General features: G+C 38.4%; 1 protein-coding gene across 1 annotated transcript in view; it reads right to left on the bottom strand.

Moving 5' to 3' along the window:
- Positions 1 to 18,773, bottom strand: part of TMC1 (transmembrane channel like 1) — a 143,433-nt gene that overhangs the window by 72,216 nt on the left and 52,444 nt on the right. The window contains exons 5-6 of the mRNA XM_049895003.1: positions 8,816 to 8,906; positions 2,951 to 3,032 (exon numbers count right to left, since the gene is read on the bottom strand). Of these exons, the coding sequence (XP_049750960.1) occupies positions 2,951 to 3,032; positions 8,816 to 8,906 (173 nt within the window). The remainder of the gene's footprint in view (positions 1 to 2,950; positions 3,033 to 8,815; positions 8,907 to 18,773) is intronic.

Here is an 18,773-nt window from a genome sequence, read left to right as displayed (position 1 = left end):
GAATATCTGTTTCATACTAGTAAAGGGCTCCAGCTATTACTAGAATCAAAACGGCATAACAGAAACAGTATGAGTTTTAGACTCTGAGACCTGAGTTCTCCTCTTGATTCTGCCAATTATTGGATAGAGCTTTGTGGAAAACCAGTGCAGCCTGGTAATTTGGAATCCCTTTAAAATTATATTTACAAAACATTCGTTTGCTATTTATTTAGAGATCGAGCCATACAGGAGGACAAGACTGATTAGAAGGTCTGTGGGGAGTGAAGCTCAGCCTCTCCTCCATAAACATGTCATCACCACAATCACCTTCATTATTTATTTACTTATATTCATGATCTGGCTTCCCTACCCACCCCACCCAACTGCACGCATCTTCCCAAATCAGGATGTAAGCTCAGTGAGAATAGGAGCCTTACCTTTTTTTGTCAGTGCCATAGCCCCAGTGCCTAGAAACATGCCCAGTATGTGGTAGACACTCAGTGAGTATCTGTTCAATTAATGAATCAATCAATTTGGGCTTATTCTGAACATTAAATATGTTAGATGATTCTGACGTTCAAAAGGAAAATTGCCCCGAATGTATTAGCACTGTTTTACAAAACACGGCAAATATACTCCTAAAAATGAAGGGGGAAAATGTATATAGGTAAATAGAGCCTATGAGTATTTGTGTATCTGTATTTGAATGAGGTAGGATTGAAGAATAACTAACAAGGAAGGCTGCAACCACTATAGTCTGTTAGCTTAATAGAGTCTTCTTTAGGACGTGGTATAAGACATATTTTAAAAGAAAGAAGTTAACAAAATCTTCCACAAAGTAAAAAGTAGCATGCCACACAATGAAAAACACAAGTTTTGGACAAAGAGAGCCTTCACCGTCTAACTCCACCCCTCTACTACCTTATTCTAGGAAAGCTATCTAACCACAACTTTAAAGTAGGAAGCCTAACGTGAATATGCAGGTACATTGAAGACTAAATAAAATGATGTCTGTAGGGTTCTGACTCATGGTGGCACTCAAATGCTGGTAGTTATTGTTGTTGGAATAGGAAATAAGAGTTAATTCTCCACAGTTGAGGCAAACTACCATTAAAGGTAAAATACAGACAATCTAACTAAATTACAAATTACATAATGGAAGAAAAAATAATCCAGATTTGCTTGAATTGTCTAGTTTGGCTGTTCCAAATTTACTTGGGGAAGTGGAGAGAAAGGGAGATAACTGAAGGTATTACTGAGTAACTCTCAATCTGGCTTTCCCACTGTGACACACATGATGATGACGGTCTATGTGAAACTCATTTCTGTGTGCAATCTCTGGCAGTAGAACTAACTCCATCTGTGTCTGTGCTATTATAAGTGAGCATGGCATTATCATTGGGATAGGCTGCAACCTGTCCTCGTGTACTTTAAAAATAAATAATTTGCAAATGTATTTAAACTATGATTAATTACAAACGTATTGAGCTACACCTCCCAACTGATCAAGATTCAACACTATAATTTTATAAATGAGTAGACTAAGGTCCAGAGGGATTAAATGACTGGCTCAAAGTCTAACAGCTAATTTGTCGCAAAGCAAGGACCAAATTCAGAGTTATTTCTACACAAAATGTATCAGGATCTTAATGCTACAAATAGCCTTTTATTCCTCAACGCCTGTCAAGTTACCACATTTCAGTTGATGAGACTTAAGGATTCTATAATCTATGTTCTTTTCCATGTGTCTAAATTTTTTCTTCTGTTTCCTAGAATAGCAGACATTTGGAGACTGTGTCTGTATTTAATTTTATTCAACACACATTTATTAAATGCCAAGCATGTTCTAGGTCCAGGGATACAGGAGGGAACAAAACAAAATCCCTGCTTTCATGTCTATTGGGAAATGTGAACACAAAATTAAATTATATCGAAAAGATATCAAAAATAGTATTTTAAATTTTAAATGCTAAAAGGAAAATAAGAGAGAGACGGTACAAAAACTGTGTGGGAGAGGCTGCAATTAATGAGTTAATGTTTTTTAACTCATTTCTATGTAATAATGAGAGACAGAAATAATAAGGGATAGTCACTCCTAAAATGTGCCCAGTCGTGCCAGTGAAATATCCATCAGCTGGGTCATCTCCCTATGAAGCCTCCATTTTAATTATGCAACTTCACATTTAACCAGCAGGAAAACCTGCCTTGTGATCTCGGGAGGTATGGAGGGAAATCAGATCCTAATCAAAACCCTTAGAAATCAGAGTATGGCCAGATTATGCGCTAAAGTTTTTAAATATTACCCTGTTTTCTTAAGATTCTTACTATTTTTTTTTAATAATTTACTATTATGTTTATATATTTTTTTAATTTGCTTTATTCTAAGTCTAGAACACTATACTAAACAGGTTTTTGATTGGGTATATTATCCTGCTTTTTCTGTACACTCTGAATATTGCACAAAATGAAAGTATAGTATGAAGATTCAAATAGCAATTTTCTAGTGGATTATTGCTTATTCTACTTCAGAGGTTTGAAAATGAGGCGCTAAGACTTCTTCACTCTTTCTGGACACTGTTCTTTGATTACTGGCTAACATTCATAAGAGTACATATTTTCAATGTCATGTTTATTGCCAAAAAAATTTTTTAAAAATCCTGCCTTTCTAATTGTATGACTTAACATCATGGTGAACAATACTGATTTCCCTGTGTAGGAGAGAAAACAAGCTCAAAATGAGAACGTTTAGGTCTAACCAAGCACGTGGGAGTGAAACCTCCAGGGCCGTGATTGGTAAGTGCTACCCAATCTTCTCAGTGTGAGAAGGAGGAATAAAAAGTGTAGTTGGTTTGTTTGCTTTTTGTTTTTGGTGTTTCCAATAGTCCGGAGACTGAGAGAGACATTCGACAAACTTATGAAATATTTATCTAGGAAAACTTCCCCCATCTAATGAGACCTGATGAACACTTACTTTCAATCGCCTTAATTTTATTTTCCCAGGGGATACAAGCAGCTTTGAAGTTCTCGAAATCACGGAGAAATTTTGCCCGTTTCTGAAAAGGAAGCCAGGGACAATAGTAAAGCCCAACTTCTTGGTTTGTCTAGATGTTTATCTACCACTCTCACCCTAAAACATCACAACGTTATGCACTTGGAAATATATCTCTAGCACCAAGTACAATTCTCTGAAAAAAGGGGAGGCTTTAGGTCTCACTTGCCTCCCTGTAGCCAGACCCACCCACCAGAGCAATTTAATGTTAAAAATGTTTATCAACTCACTGCTGTACAGGCAATATGCTGACCAATGAGAAAGATCTGTTTATTTTGCCAGACCATAAAAGATCAGGGATGAAGCTAGTGTCTAATAAAGTGATTGGCACATAGTATGTGCTTAATTAATACTTGTTGCATTAAGGAATTAATGAAATACAAATATGACATAGTTCCTGCCTACTCTACTAGAGTAGACTATGTATAAATAGGTAATGACAATATAGTGTGGTAAGTGCTATGGCCCATCATTTTGCTAGAGGCAGAGCAGTCAGCTTAATGAAAAAGCAGGGTGTCACAGGATGAGGAAGAAAAAAAAGTCATAAATTAGTTTTATTGGAAGATCTTCTTCCATTTTACACCATAGGGTTGGGTTATCCATAGTCAAGGGACCCACTATAAAGTATGGCAATGGGGCATATGATTTAGCATATCTGCAAATTATGCTGGAATAATGTGTGACCCTTAACATGCACATGGAGCCTAAATAACAGTATGAGACAAGTTCAAAAGATCACTCAGATCTGGAAACTTCCCAAATGTCCATCTACAATAGAACGAAAAAATAAATTGTGGCATCTTCATACAATGGAATATAACAAACACATCAATAAAAATGAACTATAATCACAACAAGGTTGTATCTCATGAGCATAATATTGCATCAAAGAAGCCAGACCAAAAAAAAAAAAAAAATGCAATTACTATATGATTCCACTTATATAAGTTTTAAAAATGGGCAAAATTAATCTATGGTGCTGAGAGTCAAAATTTCTCTTTTGGAGGAGAGGTAATAAACATAAAATTATATAAGTGAGTTTCTGGAATTCTGATCATGTTCTATTTCTTGATCTGGGTGAAAGATACACAAGAGTATTTATTATACTTTATAAAAATTCATTCATTGAGCTATACAATTATGATTCGTGTGCTTATCTGAATGTATGCTATATGTCAATAAAATTTACATAAAAAGTAACTACACCTTGATTCCAGAACCAGCCAGAACATCATAAGGGGGAAAAAAAAAAGAAGACTAATTACCTCTTATGAATATAGACAGAAAAATCCTCAACAAAATACTAATAAACCAAATCCAGCAACATATAGAAAAGATTGTATGCCATGACCAAGTACAATTTATCCCAGAAGTACAAGGTTAGTTTAATTTCCAAAAATCGATTAATGTAATACAGCATATCAATAGAATAAAGGACAAAAACTATGTGATAAGTTCAATAATTCAGAAAAAGCATTTGACAAAATCCAGCATCCTTTGATGGCAAAAACATTCAACAAACTAGAAATAGAAGGGAACTTCCTGAAACTGATGAAGGACATCTATATACACACACAAAAAAAGCCCAGAGTGAATGCTTTCGCCTAAGATAAGGAAAAAGACATTGATATTCACTCTTGCTATTTCTATCAAATATTGGGCTAGAAGTTCTAGAGAGGACAGTTAGTCAATAAAGAGAAGCAAAAAGCATAATATTGTAAAGAAAGAAGTAAAAACTATATCTATTTGCATATGATATGATGTTGTATATAGGAAATCCAAAGGAATCCATTAGAAAAAAACCATTAGAACTAATAAACAAGTCAGCAAGTTTGCAGAATATAAGATAAATTTTAAAAATTCAGTTGAACTTCTGTACACTAAAAATAAACCAATCCAAAAATAAAATTTAGAAAACATTCCATTCAATAGCATCACAAAGAATGAAGTACAAAAAATAACAAAGCTTGTGCTCTGAAAACTACAAGAGATTGTTGAAAGAAATTAAAGACTGAAATAAATAGGAAGACATCCTGTGTTCATGGACTGAAAGACTTGATAATGGTAAGTGACTACTAATGGGTATGGAGTTTCTTTTTAAGGTAATGAGACTGTTCTAAAATAAGATGGCGATGATGATTACACAGCTTTGAGAATATACTGAAAATCACTGAATTGTACGTTTTAATGAATGGATGAGTTGTATGTAAATTACATCTTAATAAAACTGTTAAAAAGTAAATGCAAACCATTTAACTTATTGTGTGTGTATATGTGTGTGTATACTCTCACATTTTGAATTGAAATGCAAAACAAAAGGCCGACCAAGAATATTGTTGAAAGAGGAAAGTAGCCCTAGATACTCATTTGTGCAAAAAAAGAGGTAAGCCTTATCTAGAAACTTGAAAGCTGATGAGAAAAGCATAGTGACATTATGTGCAACTTAGCAATAAATGTGATGATGGCTTTGGGGACGAAGATCAGGATGATGATGTTGAAGCTCTCTCTGCTACTAATTAAGTTGCCTGCCTGGTTTTTTTTTTTTGGACACACTGGCACATCGAAACATCTGTGTGTTAAAGAAGGCCAGCAGATTTGAACAGAAAAGCAGCGTGTTTAACTAGCTAGAGTTTTCGTTCAGGTCACTTGGATACCTTGATGATATAGCTATATATAAAAATTTTCTCCTTTTGAAACATGTTAATTTAGTGATTGTTAGATGCCAGAACCAGTGCTGAATGCTACAAATGCTTCTTGAACAATCTAGAACATATGCGTTTATCCATTCACTCTACAAGCATTTAGAAACAATATTGTGGACACTGTTGTTGACCTTAGGCTACGTCACATATGCTACATGTCTTCAAGGAGCTTATAGACAAGAAGACATGGGGAGATGTGGAGAGAAATGATATGACACGGGGTAGAAAGTAATGACAGTGGGCATGGGGAGGTCTGAGGAAATTACTATGGGTACTTTAGTGGAATGAGAGTTTTTCAGCCTGGTACCATCCTTAAAGGAAGAGATGACACTTTGTAGAACCTTGAAAAGATGGGTAAAGTGTAGCCATGTGAAGTGTCAAAAAAGAGAATTCCAGGTTGAAAAACCAGCAGAAGCAAATGTAGCCTTGTTTGTACTATTAAGTAGTCATGAAACACTTAAGCAGAAAACTCCAGCGAGCCAGCCAGTGCACACCTTTCAACCCCAGAAGAAATCATACAGGAAAGTTTATACAAGAGCCAGTGGGATAGTGATCCAGGTAACACTCAGTTTAAAGCAGTTATTTTTTCATCTTTTTTTTTTTTGCCCCCTGTGAACTTTAATACCAGAAATACACTTAATATTGGTTAAGGTATGATAAGTGTTTTATACATAAAAAGAATAAGACTTTTTGCCTCCTCCAAAAACAAATTTTTGGCCCTTTGATGGCAATATCACCCCTATTAAGAATGAGGATGAACTAAATGTTCTTATCTAAAGCAGAGAAATCTGCAGAGCCCCCTCCCACCACAGAGAGGGAAGCATTTATGTAGGATGTATTTCCAAGAAGATGTGGGCGTTTTATAGGAAATTCTGGGGGACAATTTTAAGAAAGGATGCTGAGCAAGACTGTATGATAGACTTTTGTCCCGATATTTCAAAGGATTTATGAACAAAAGGAAACAGAATTAGCTAAAAATGCAGTTGATGACGTTTAGATATCACAAGACACTGGATTCACAACAGAGAGCTTGTGAACTCTGAATTTACCAAAGTAGCTCTGAAGCCATCCAGCAGGAGTGCAAACTCAAATGCTCACAAGAACCAAGCAATGAACCTGTGTTAGCAAAGCAACAAGGATGTAAAGTGATGGGGATTGTGGGTGATGGGAACCACACGCCCATCTGAAGGTGACACCTGGCTGCTCAGCTGTAGCTCATTGCTGCCAAGCAGGAATGTTGACCTATTATTGGCAGCCCTTTTATTGTTTCAAGGGAGAACAGAAATCCAGCTTTTTATATGAAATCTCTTTCAATGTTTTTTTAATGTTGAAAACTAATACACACACACACAAAATTAAGTACAGTGCAAAACAAATTCTATGTATAGGTCAATTCTGACAGTGGGCCACCCAGATTGGAATAGAAAATAATACACAGCTAAGCCAGTGGGGCAAACTGTTAATGTGCACGGCTGCTAACCAAATCCACCGAGAAGCTCCTTGGAAGAAAGACCTGGCCATCTACTTCCAAAAAATCAGCCACTGAAAACCCTATGGAGCAGAGTTCTACTCTGAAACACAGAGGGTTGTCATGAATTGGAATCGATTCAATGACAACATGGTTTTTTGGTGTTGATGTTTTGTTTATTCGTTTGATTTTAGACACTCTCTGCTAAGTATTTCAACAATACCTTATCAAAAGGAGGAGTTTGGAATTTACGACCTATAATTTGGCTACATTTGTTTTTACATGTAAGTTTATGTAAGCAAATATGCATTTAGCTTATTCTAGAATATGGGTTTAATTTTTTATGTAGACACCCTTGTTCACGTTATCAAGTCCCAAGTAAAAAGAACTCTTAAGTCTTATTGCAAAAAGTGGTTAAATTAGAGACTCAGATCCATTGGTCTCCATCTTGCTACTCAGAACAGACATCTCCAGTAAGCAGCACATTTTGCAGAATTGTGACCAAAAAGTGCCTATTTCTTTTTTGGGAGGGTTGCGTTTTAAGCCATAGAATGTTCTTTATGGAAGACAAAAGAGATTTAATTCAGCTTAGAACATGCAGGGAAGAGTGGTAGAATAGCAGAAGAGAAAGTGGAAAATAAAACTGGAATATCCTGAGTTAACAGGTCTTCAATAAAAATTATTTCCATATTCAGAAAACGCTATCTCTGTGGGAATACATTTGGCTTCCAGGTGATATAACTAATCTATAAACTAGAAAAACAAAAAGTTGCCATCGAGTTGATTCCAACTCATAGTGACCCTATAGGACATAGTAGAGCTGCCCCTTAGGGTTTCCAAGGAGCAGCTGGTGACTTCCAACTGCCAACTATTTGGTTAGCAGCCAAGCTCTTAGCCAGTGCGCCACTGGGGCGCTAATCTCTAAGCAGGGGTAATAATGCCTCCGTACTTACTTTGCTGTGAGGATTCAATGCAATGACTTTGTCAGGGGATTCAGTTCAGTGCTTAGCATGCAAAAAAAAAAAAAGTTGTTCTCAAGTCGATTCTGACTCATGGCACCCCGACGCGTGTCAGAGTAAAACTATTCTCCACAGGGTTTTCCATAGGCAATGTTTATTTTCAGAAGTAGATCACCCGTCCTTTCTTCCAAGGCACCTCTGGGTGGACTTGTACCACCAACCTCTCGGTTACCAGCCTAGCATGTAAATAATTTGCACCACCCAGGGACACTGCGTGGCACATAGTAAGTGCTGTGTAAATGTTATGGAAACCCTGGTGGTGTAGTGGTTAAGAGTTCAGCCGCTAACCAAAGGTAGGAGGTTAGGCAGTTTGAATCCACCAGGCGCTCCTTGGAAACCCTATGAGGCAGTTCTACTCTGTCCTATGGGGTCGATGTGAGTCAGAATGGACTTGACGGCAATGAGTTTAAGGAGCCTTTTTGAATCACATACATACTGTGTATGTACTGTAAGCATATCTGTGTTTTATACATAAAAACAGTACTTTTTTTTTCACATGTCTTCCACCACCACCACTACCAAAAACCATTTTCACACACTCCGGGGCACCCATTAAGAATTCACGGCATAAACCAAACTGAATCATGAGAATACTTACCTTGGCCATCATCATCTTAAACGCGAACCACTGCTTTCCTTTTCCCTTCCCAAGAGCCCCTTCATTCTCACTTACAAATTTTTTTGCTTCCCTGAGAAAACAAAACAAAATAAGGGGTAGGTGGGGGTGGGCTGAGAGTAATAGAATATAGACATGTTGTTGTTGTTAGGTGCCATGGAGTCTGTTCCAACTCATAGAAACCCCACAGGATAAAGTAGAACTCCCCCATAGAGTTTCCAGGGGAGCGGCTGGTAGATTTGAACTGGCAACCTTTTGGTTAGCAGCTGAGCTCTTAACCACTACACCACCAGGGCTCCAATACAGAGGTTAAAAAAACCTGCTGCCAATGAGGTGGGCAATTAATTTTATTACATCCACAGCCTTATTTTTTCTATATCCTTAACAAGTGCTGAACTGGCAACCTTTTGGTTAGCAGCTGAGCTCTTAACCACTACACCACCAGGGCTCCAATACAGAGGTTAAAAAAACCTGCTGCCAATGAGGTGGGCAATTAATTTTATTACATCCACAGCCTTATTTTTTCTATATCCTTAACAAGTGTTGAACTGGCAACCTTTTGGTTAGCAGCTGAGCTCTTAATCACTGCGTCACCAGGGCTCCAACACAGAGGTAGTGGGCAATTAATTTTGTTACATCCACAGCCTTATTTTTTCTAGATCCTTAACAAGTACACCAAAGATTTATTTCACAGTTTAGGGACTTGTATGGACATTTAAGTTTGTTTAATTCTGGCCAAGAAGAGTACGATATTTCAGTCTCCTTTATTAACTAGCTGGAGTCAATGAAAAGCATGGAATTTATGCTAGTGTCAAAAGCAAGAGCCCTAGTTCTTCTCATTTCTACCACATATAAAATCTGAAGTAAACTTCAGATCTGGCAGTCAGAATGTCCCTTTTAAAACATTTTAATTTTTTTGTTCTTTTTTAAGGATTAATTTTTTTTTTCTCTTTTTTCTTCTGGAAATAGGGCAGAGAGATTAGACCAAACTGACATCTAACATGCTTACTGAACTGGTATTTAATTCCTTAAAAGAAATTGTCTTAAAACAGAAAAATCATACACGTAAAGCAAATGGGGCTGAGGGAAGAGGGGAGAAGACAAGGAATACTTTCGGCCTTATACTCAGAAATGGCTTCAAATTTAAGCTTTAAGATCATTCCAAAATATTCATACACTTACATTAATCATGTTGGTGTATATGTGTGTGTGTGTTAAGAAACAATCCACCAAAATGGATAATGTGAACATATTAAGTATACTATAGTTTTTGTAACCTTTTTTGGTCATTTTTGTTTTTGTTGCTTGTGGGTTTTTTTTTTTTTTTTTGGAGAAGAACGTAAAAAATAGAAGGGACCCAGGCTTGTGTTGACCTCTCAGGGCCCATAAACCAAAAAAACAAAACAAACCCATTGCCATCGAGTCACTTCTGACTCACAGCAACCCTATAGGACAGAGTAGAACTGCCCCATAGGGTTTTCAAGGAGTGCCTGGTGGATTCGAACTGCCAACATCTTGGTTAGAAGCTGTAGCTCTTAACCACTACGTCACCAGGGTTTCCATAGACAGCATTATCTATACGATGGAGAGAAATTTCTGTTGTGATAAAGACATAATCCAGACCTGGACTGCGGTTCTACCGGTGCAGTGATGTGGTTTGTTGGATGGCCCCCCAGTTGTGTGGTTTAGAGCTAAGACCCTTCGACAAATAGCTGTAAATAAACTTCTTATTAACACACAAAGTAAGCCCTAAGAAGAGTCAATGCAGAGTGTTTTTGTAAGGTGTTCCTTAGTATCAAAGCTAACTTCATGATTTCATTATCCACAGTGATCAAGACAAAGGCGCGTCTTCTGAATTCAGCCAATATAGGAAGGAGAGCCTCATTAATCATGTGCATCTGTGCACAGAGCCACATTCTCCTATAAAAACACAAAGACAATGATGAAGGTTCTCTTCAGTCATCAAACAGAATCCTCAAATCAGTGCCTTGATGGCAGGGACAATAGCTTACTGACTCTTAACCCACACCATTTACCACCGCTTTGACCTTAAAAGGTGCTTAATAAACTTAGGCCTCCTGGAAACAGAATTTAATGGGTAACTTGGGATATATGTAGACAGGGGAGTATCTAATATTTGCATTTTCCATATCAACTGCTACTAGAAAGCAAAGTCATTCCCAGACTTCAGGATCACACCCTTAATCTAGGGCTTTGAAACAGTTCATTCTGTTTCAAGCCCCTGCTGAGAATTTGCATTTCTACCCTAGATATACAGAATCAGAATCTACATTTTAACAAGATCCTCAGGTGATTCATATATATATATACGTTTTGAGAACCATTGTTCCACTAGTGGAACCCTAGTGGCGCAGTGGTTAAGAGCTCGGTTACTAACCAGAAGGTTAGCAGTTTGAATCCAGCACCTGTTCCTTGGAAACTTTACGGAGCTGTTTTACTCTGTCCTATAGAGTCACTAGGAGTGAGAATTGACTCGACAGTAATGGGTTTGGTTTTAGGGTTTGGCTTTACTAGTGATTCTCAGAATCGGTTCCTAACTAGCAGCATTAATATTGCCTGGGAACTTGTTAAAGATGCAGCTTCTCAGCAGGGGTTTGGCCCGGTTCCGAACCCCCGCCTTAATCATAAGTCTTCTCAGAAACTCAACAGGGCTGCCTTCTGGAAGTGGAGCAGATTTACTAGGCTGGCCTTGCTGTCAAATGCCCTGACATTTAACATGACCTCTGGGCTGCAAAAATTAATTGAAACATGGTTTCTAAAACATTCTAAAATGTTTAATGAAGTCATGTAAAAATTATAATCGGAGCTCTCAAGGCTTGGATTTTGGATCCATGCAATCAACAACACACATCATATTCAAGCATTTCTACTCTGTCCTACAGGGTCACTATGAGTCAGAATCGACTCCACGGCAACGGGTTTGGTTTATGTGTTATTGAGATAAGACAGAAGTGAATGTGGCACCTAGTAGACACTTTATAAAATGTTGATCTAACTTAAAGCAAAAATCAGGTTACTCGATGCTATGGATTGAACTGTGTTCCCCCAAAATATGTGTTGGAATTCTAACCCCCATACCTGTGGATGTAATGTAATGTAATTATTTTTCACAGCACAATCTCATGTTACATTAATAAGGTCATATCAGTGTACAGTGTCCTATGCCTCATCACTCCTGAGTTACAAGGAGCAGCATACATACACACGGAGACAAAGAAGACAGATGCCACAAGAAGATCACCAAGGAACTGAGGAGTACCGGGCTACTAGAAACTGAAAGAGACGGTGATCTTTCTCCAGAGTCGACAGAGAGAGGGAGCCTTCCCCTAGAGCTAGTACCCTGATGTGGACCTCCAGCCTCCCGAACTGTGAGAAAATAAACTTCTGTGCCTTAAAGGCACTCATTTGTGTTATTTCTGTTACAGCAGCACTAGGAAACTGTCTTAGTTACCTATTGCTTCTACAGCAAAAATACCGCAAGTGGATGGCTTCAACAAACAAGTTTATTCTCTCCCAGTCTAGTAGGCTTTCTCTGTCTAACAGCTCTGGAGGAAGGTCCTTGTCATCAATCTCCCCTGGACTAGAAGTTTCTCTGCACAGGGACCCCAGATCCAGAGGATTCCCTATTCTTCTGGCTCTTGTTTTTTGGTGGTATGAGGTCCCCATGTCTCTCTGCTTGCTTCTCTCTTTTATATCTCAAAAGAGATTGATTTAAAACACAACCTAATCTTATAGATTGAGTCCTGCCTCATTAACATCATAGAGGTAGGATTTACAACACATAGAAAAATCACATCAGATGACAAAAATGGTAGATAATCACACAATACTGGGAATCATGGCCTAGCCAAGTTGACACATATTTCTGGGGGACACAATTCAATCCATGGCAGAAACCAAGACACTTGGGTTCTAACCCAGCCCCCGTGATTTGCCTCAGTGACTTTGCCCACATTTTTGTAGATTTTGAGAATCTGTGCCCAAGTTCATGTGTGTACTGCTTTACCAGGGGAAGCACACTGGCCTGAAATTTACACACACCTGAGCAGGTGCTGGCACAGATTCTCTCAGTTACTGGGGCCCTTAATACGTCAAGATTTCTCAACAAACAAACAAATGGATGGGCACTTGCTTCCCTGCTTGCCAGTGTCCTCGTGAGAATAGGGGAGATCATAGCTATAAAGTGTGAATGGCATTATTATCTAGTCAGTTCTATGTATGGTTTGCTTTGAAACCGTGAATTTGTTTCCAGGTGACTGATACATTATGGAACAAGTTGAGCATAACAGGAATTTTGCCTTTGCTTAGGTGTAATTTTCTCCATGGGAAACACCAGGTGAATGCAGAAAACAGCACCCAAAAGAGATGAGCAGCATAGGAATACACAACACACACACACCTCATCTACCAGTTCCTCAGGCCATCATTCATGTTAAAAATGCCACACTCACTCACAGCTGGTGTTACGATGACTCTCCTTGCCCAGCTTCACAGTTACTCCCAAGTTGCAGCCCCTCTCATGCTCACTTCCAGAAGCAAACTTCAGGTCTTTCTCAAGGCAAACAGCCATATTTATTGTTCAATTTACATATTTCTTAATGATGTAACATGTGTAAAACATTGCTGCCATTTTTTTTAAAGTTCTTATTCATTCATTCATTTTTGGAGTCCCTGGGTGAGGCAAAGAGTTAATGCACTTGGTTGCTAACGGAAAGGTTGGCAGTTTGAGTCCACCCAGAGGTTCCTCAGAAGAAAGGTCTGCTTCTGAAAAATCAGCCATTGAAAATCCTGTGGACCATGGTTCTACTCTGACACACATGGGGTTGCCATGAGTCAGAACGGACTTGATGGCAGTTGGTTCTAGTTCTAGTTACCTTTTTTTTTTTCTAATGTGTCACTGATTTTTCTGATTATTGTGCCCCTATCTCTATTTTCCCTATGAGCTCTTTAGGATTTATTGCCCAGTTTTTAAAGAACCTGTATGTCGTGCAGTAGTTAAGAGCTCAGCTGCTAACCAAAAGGTCAGCAGCTTGAATCCGCCAGCTGCTCCTTCGAAACCCTATAGGACAGTTCTACTTTGTCCTAAAGGGGTGCTATGAGTCCGAATCAACTTGACGGCAACCAGTATGTCACATTATGATTATGGAATTTATTATAATTCAATTTTGGGGATCAAGAATTTTGAAATTCATAAAACCGGGTATACATAGGAGCTATCACATCATTCTCTATTATAATAAGGATTTATATAAGCAAAAATCAAAAATTCTTTTTAGCAGTAAAATCAGATTTTGTTTTTCAAATGTAATAAAGTCTCTGCTTTATGTATATGTACGTTACTCTATTTATTTAACAGGGAGCCCTGTGGCGCAGTGGTTAAAGCTCTCAGCTGCTAACTGAAAGGATTGGCTGGTTTGAACCCACCAGCTGCTCTGCAGGAGAAAAATTTGGTAGTCTGCTTCCATAGAGATTTACAGCCTTGGAAACCCTGTGGGGTAGTTCTACTCTATTCTATAGGGTTCCTATGAGTCAGAATCAACACAGTGGCAGTGGTTTTGTTTTGGTTTGGTTTGGTTTGGTTTTATATATTTAGCAGATACTAATTTACGATACACTTAGTTTGGTGTACTAGAGTTACATCACTTTCTAGATGAGTGGTCAATTAGAAAGCATGACCTCGCATAAAGTAGTCAGAAGTGTAAAGAAATAGCTGTTCTATCCCACATATCTGCCAAGATTTTAACACTGGTGAGCCGGTGATTATGTTGGAAAAACCAAACCAAACCCACTGCCATCGAGTCGATTCCGACTCATAGTGACCCTATAGGACAGAGAATAACTGCCTCATAGAGTTTCCAAGGAGTGCCTAGTGGATTTGAACTGCTGACCTCTTGGTTAGCAGCTATAGCACTTCACTGCTATACCACCTAACAGAGAGAGGGAGGTCAGCGCTGAAACCAGTTAAAATCACTACAACATTAATTAGAAATGCATTTGGCAATACAGAATCCTATTTTTGATATATCAATAAGGTTTTGAGGGAGCCTTGGCGGCACAGTGATTAAGCGCTCAGCTGTTAACCAAAAAGTCAGCAGTTTGAATCCACCAGTTTACCAAAAGTTTGGCAATTCCAATCCACCAGCCGCTCCTTGGAAAACTTATGGGGTAGTTGTACCCTGTCCTATAGGGTGGCTATGCGTCAAATTGACTGCATGGCCGTGGACTTGGTTTTTTAGTTTAATAAGGTTTTTGTCAGTTATTAGAAATATAATCTTCCTTTGAACAATCAAAACAAGCTTTTATTCTTTGTCTCTTAAATTGACATTTTTTCTCTTAGTTTCTATGTAGTTTCACACTTATTCCCAATCCCTAACCCTCCCCCACCCACCCTCAGCATTTATATCCTGACTCCGATTTTCAGACTAAATTCTGGACTCCGCTCTGCTCCACCTAATCTCAGGTGGATTTCTTCTATAATGCTCTACTCCCTCCTCCATTGAATAAAAGCCATCCCACCCCCATGTTTCTTACTCAATGGACCTACTTCTTGCTCCCCATTGCCCACCCTTCCTGGAATGACTTGTTGTTGTTGTTGTTGTTGTTGTTGTTGTTGTTGTTGTTAGGTGCTGTTGAGTCAGTTCCAACTCATAGCAACCTTATGCACAATAGAGCAAAACACTGCCCAGTCCTGCACCGTCCTCACAATCATTCTTATGCTTGAGCCGATTGTTTCAGCTACCACATCCATCCATCTCTTTGAGGGTCTTCCTCTTTTTCAATGAGCCTCTACTTTACCAAGCTTGATATTCTTCTCCAGGGGCTGAACCCTCCTGATAACATGTCCAAAGTATATAAGACGCAGTCTCACCATTCTTATTTCTAAGGACCATTCTGGCTGCACTTCCTCCAAGACAGATTTGTTCATTGTTCTCGCAGTCTATTCTTCGCTAACATTGCAATTCAAGGGCATCAATTCTTCTTCAGTCTTCCTTACTCATTGCCCAGCTTTTGCATGCATATGAGGCAATTGAAAACACCATGGCTTGGGTCAGGTGCACCTGCCTGGAGTGGCTACTAGAACTCATATCATCAGAAATCTGAGAGATGACTTTGGCCAGTGTTCATGAGGTGGGGGAGGGCACAGGATGAGTTTAGCAAGAAGAACAGATTCTTGATCCTCTAATCTGATGCTATTGGAAAATAAGGAAGTCCCCTTGCACCTTGAAGGTCTAGAAGGGGCATTGAGCTGAAAGTGGTCAGTGACTGAGAGAACATGCCTTTAACCCTATTTTCAGGGCTGACCTTTGCCATGAAAAAATCTGCCATGAGCCGGTATGAATTCAGGAAGGAAGAAAACTAGTGTTGCCCAATCCCATTCTCTTTAATAACAGAAAGTTTTGTATCAGAAGACATCTTTCATTGTACAATTAAAAACAAGGTATAAAAAGAAAATATCCAATATGGAGATAAACGCTGACTGATACTCATCACACTGAAATGCCCACGACAAACATCAGGATGCAAGAAACTAAAGAAAACTAAAAAGCAGGAAAATTCCTCTTTTCTTTTTTTTAACCTCTAGTTAATCCATTTTCCTGCTCATATGTACTTATCTGGATAATTTAAAGGGGTTTTCCTATATGGCTGAGATGAAATAGGCTTTTGTGGATAAATTTTGACTATTTCTTGGCCTCAAATTATCCAAACATCTCACTGAAAAATGTGTGTCATCCCCTCGAATTGCATTCAACAAAAGTTACCTGCCAAAACTGTAATCCAGTTTCTAGGTCTCAGAAGTCAAGCAAGCCTTGGTACAATATGCCCAGATCTCTGAGCTGTAACCCCAGACCCAGGGATAAATAATTGAGTGAGGTCTACTTAATGACAATAATACCCAGCCTCATAATTCATTTATCAGCCGATGGCGCTGGGTTGGGTTTGTTGTGTTGGTAATTAGAATAATAAGGTTTCATGGGCTTTCAAGAATGCTTTCACAGTTAGTTGAAGGAACACACTTTGGCCTAACTTACAAAATAGATAATTTACCCATAACACATGATACAACCCTGATTACACAGGGGAGATAGGACATGCTATGCTGCCTTTGACACATTCTTGTCCCAGGATACCTACTCCCCGTTTGGGTTAGGTTAAGTTGAATTTTCTTTTGTTTTTGGTTTGATGTAGGATTGACTGGCCAATTTATTGCTCAATTAAATAAAAGACATTTCAAAACTGGTCTTTAGGACAATTGTAATTAAAACTTGTAGTCATGAATATTTCCAAGTAAAGGAATCAAAGGAATGAGAGCTTTTCTAATAGGCTCTATATTAAAAAAAAAAAAAAAAAAATTTACCCAATATTCCAGAAAAGTCTGTTCCTGAAATATTATTCAGTAACTTTGAAAGAAAGTTGCAGAGGTAATAATCTACGCTGAAGTACAGAGATTGAAAATAAGGACTACAGTCATCCTAGAAAATATAATTCCAAAATTAGAGTGCTGGAATGATCTGAAATTATCCCCAATACTAGAAGTGATCGCCACGCATCTGTCATTTTTTTGTACTGTTTGGGCTTGCATGTTGTTGTGATGTTGGAAGCTATGCCACTGCTATTCAAATACCAGCAGGGTCATCCATGGTGGACAGCTTTCAGCTGAGCTTCCAGACTAAGACAGACTAGGAAGCGGGACCCTGCAGTCTACTTCTGAAAAAACTAACCAGTGAAAACCTTATGAATAGCAGCAAAACACTGTCTGATATAGTGCCAGAAAATGAGCCCCTCAGGATGGAAGGCACTCAACGGATGACTGGGGAAGAGCTGCCTCCTCAGAGTGGAGTCCACCTTAATGACGTGGATGGAGTTAAGCTTTTGGGGCCTTCATATGCTGATGTGGCATGACTCAAAATGAGAAGAAATAGCTGCAAACATCCATTAATAATAGGAATATGAAATATATAAAGTATGAATCCAGGAAAATTGGAAATCATCAAAATGAAATGGAAGGCATAAACATTGATATCCTAGGCATTAGTGAGCTGAAATGAACTAGTATTGGCTATTTTGAATTAGACAATCATATGGACTACTATGCTGGGAATGACAAACTGAAAAGGAATGGCATTGCATTCATCATCAAAAAAAATTTTTTTTTCAAGATCTATCCTGAAGTACAGTGCTGTCAACGATAGGATAATATCCATACACCTACGAGACCAAATAATATGACTATCAAATTTATGCATCAACCACTAACGCCAAAGATGAAGAAACTGAAGATTTTTACCAACTTCTGAAGTCTGAAATTAGTCAAATGTGCAATCAAGATGCATTGATAATTACTGGCAATTGGAATCCAAAAGTTGGAAACAAAGAAATGTTGGTAGTTGGAAACAAGAAGGACTGGTAGTTGGGAAATTTGACCCTAGTGATAGAAACAACTTCAAACATTGAATGATAAAATTTTGCAAGACCAATGACTTATTCATTGCAAATACCTTTTTTCCACAACATAAATGGTGACTATACATATGTACCTCGCCAGATGGAATACACAGGAATCAAATCGACTACATCTGTGGAAAGGGACAGTGAAAAAGCTCAATATCACCAGCCAGTCAGAAGAAGGCTGGGGCAGACTGATGAATGGATCATCAATTATTCATATGCAAGTTCAAGTTGAAGCTGAAGAAAATTAAAACAAGCCCACGAGAGCCAAAGTACAACCTTGAATATATCCCACCTGAATTTAGAGACCATCTCAAGAAAGGATTTAATGCATCGAACACTAATGACCAAAGACCAGACGAGTTGTGGAATGACATCCTGGACATCAAACATGATGAAAGCAAGCGGTCATTAAAAAGACAGGAAAGAAAGATAAGACCAAAATGGATGTCACAAGAGACTCTGAAAGTTG

The sequence above is a fragment of the Elephas maximus genome, chromosome 9, assembly GCF_024166365.1.
Source record: "Elephas maximus indicus isolate mEleMax1 chromosome 9, mEleMax1 primary haplotype, whole genome shotgun sequence".
Classification (NCBI taxonomy): domain Eukaryota; kingdom Metazoa; phylum Chordata; class Mammalia; order Proboscidea; family Elephantidae; genus Elephas; species Elephas maximus.
Note: the sequence above shows the minus strand (reverse complement) of the source record. Positions and strands in the feature narration are given on the sequence as shown.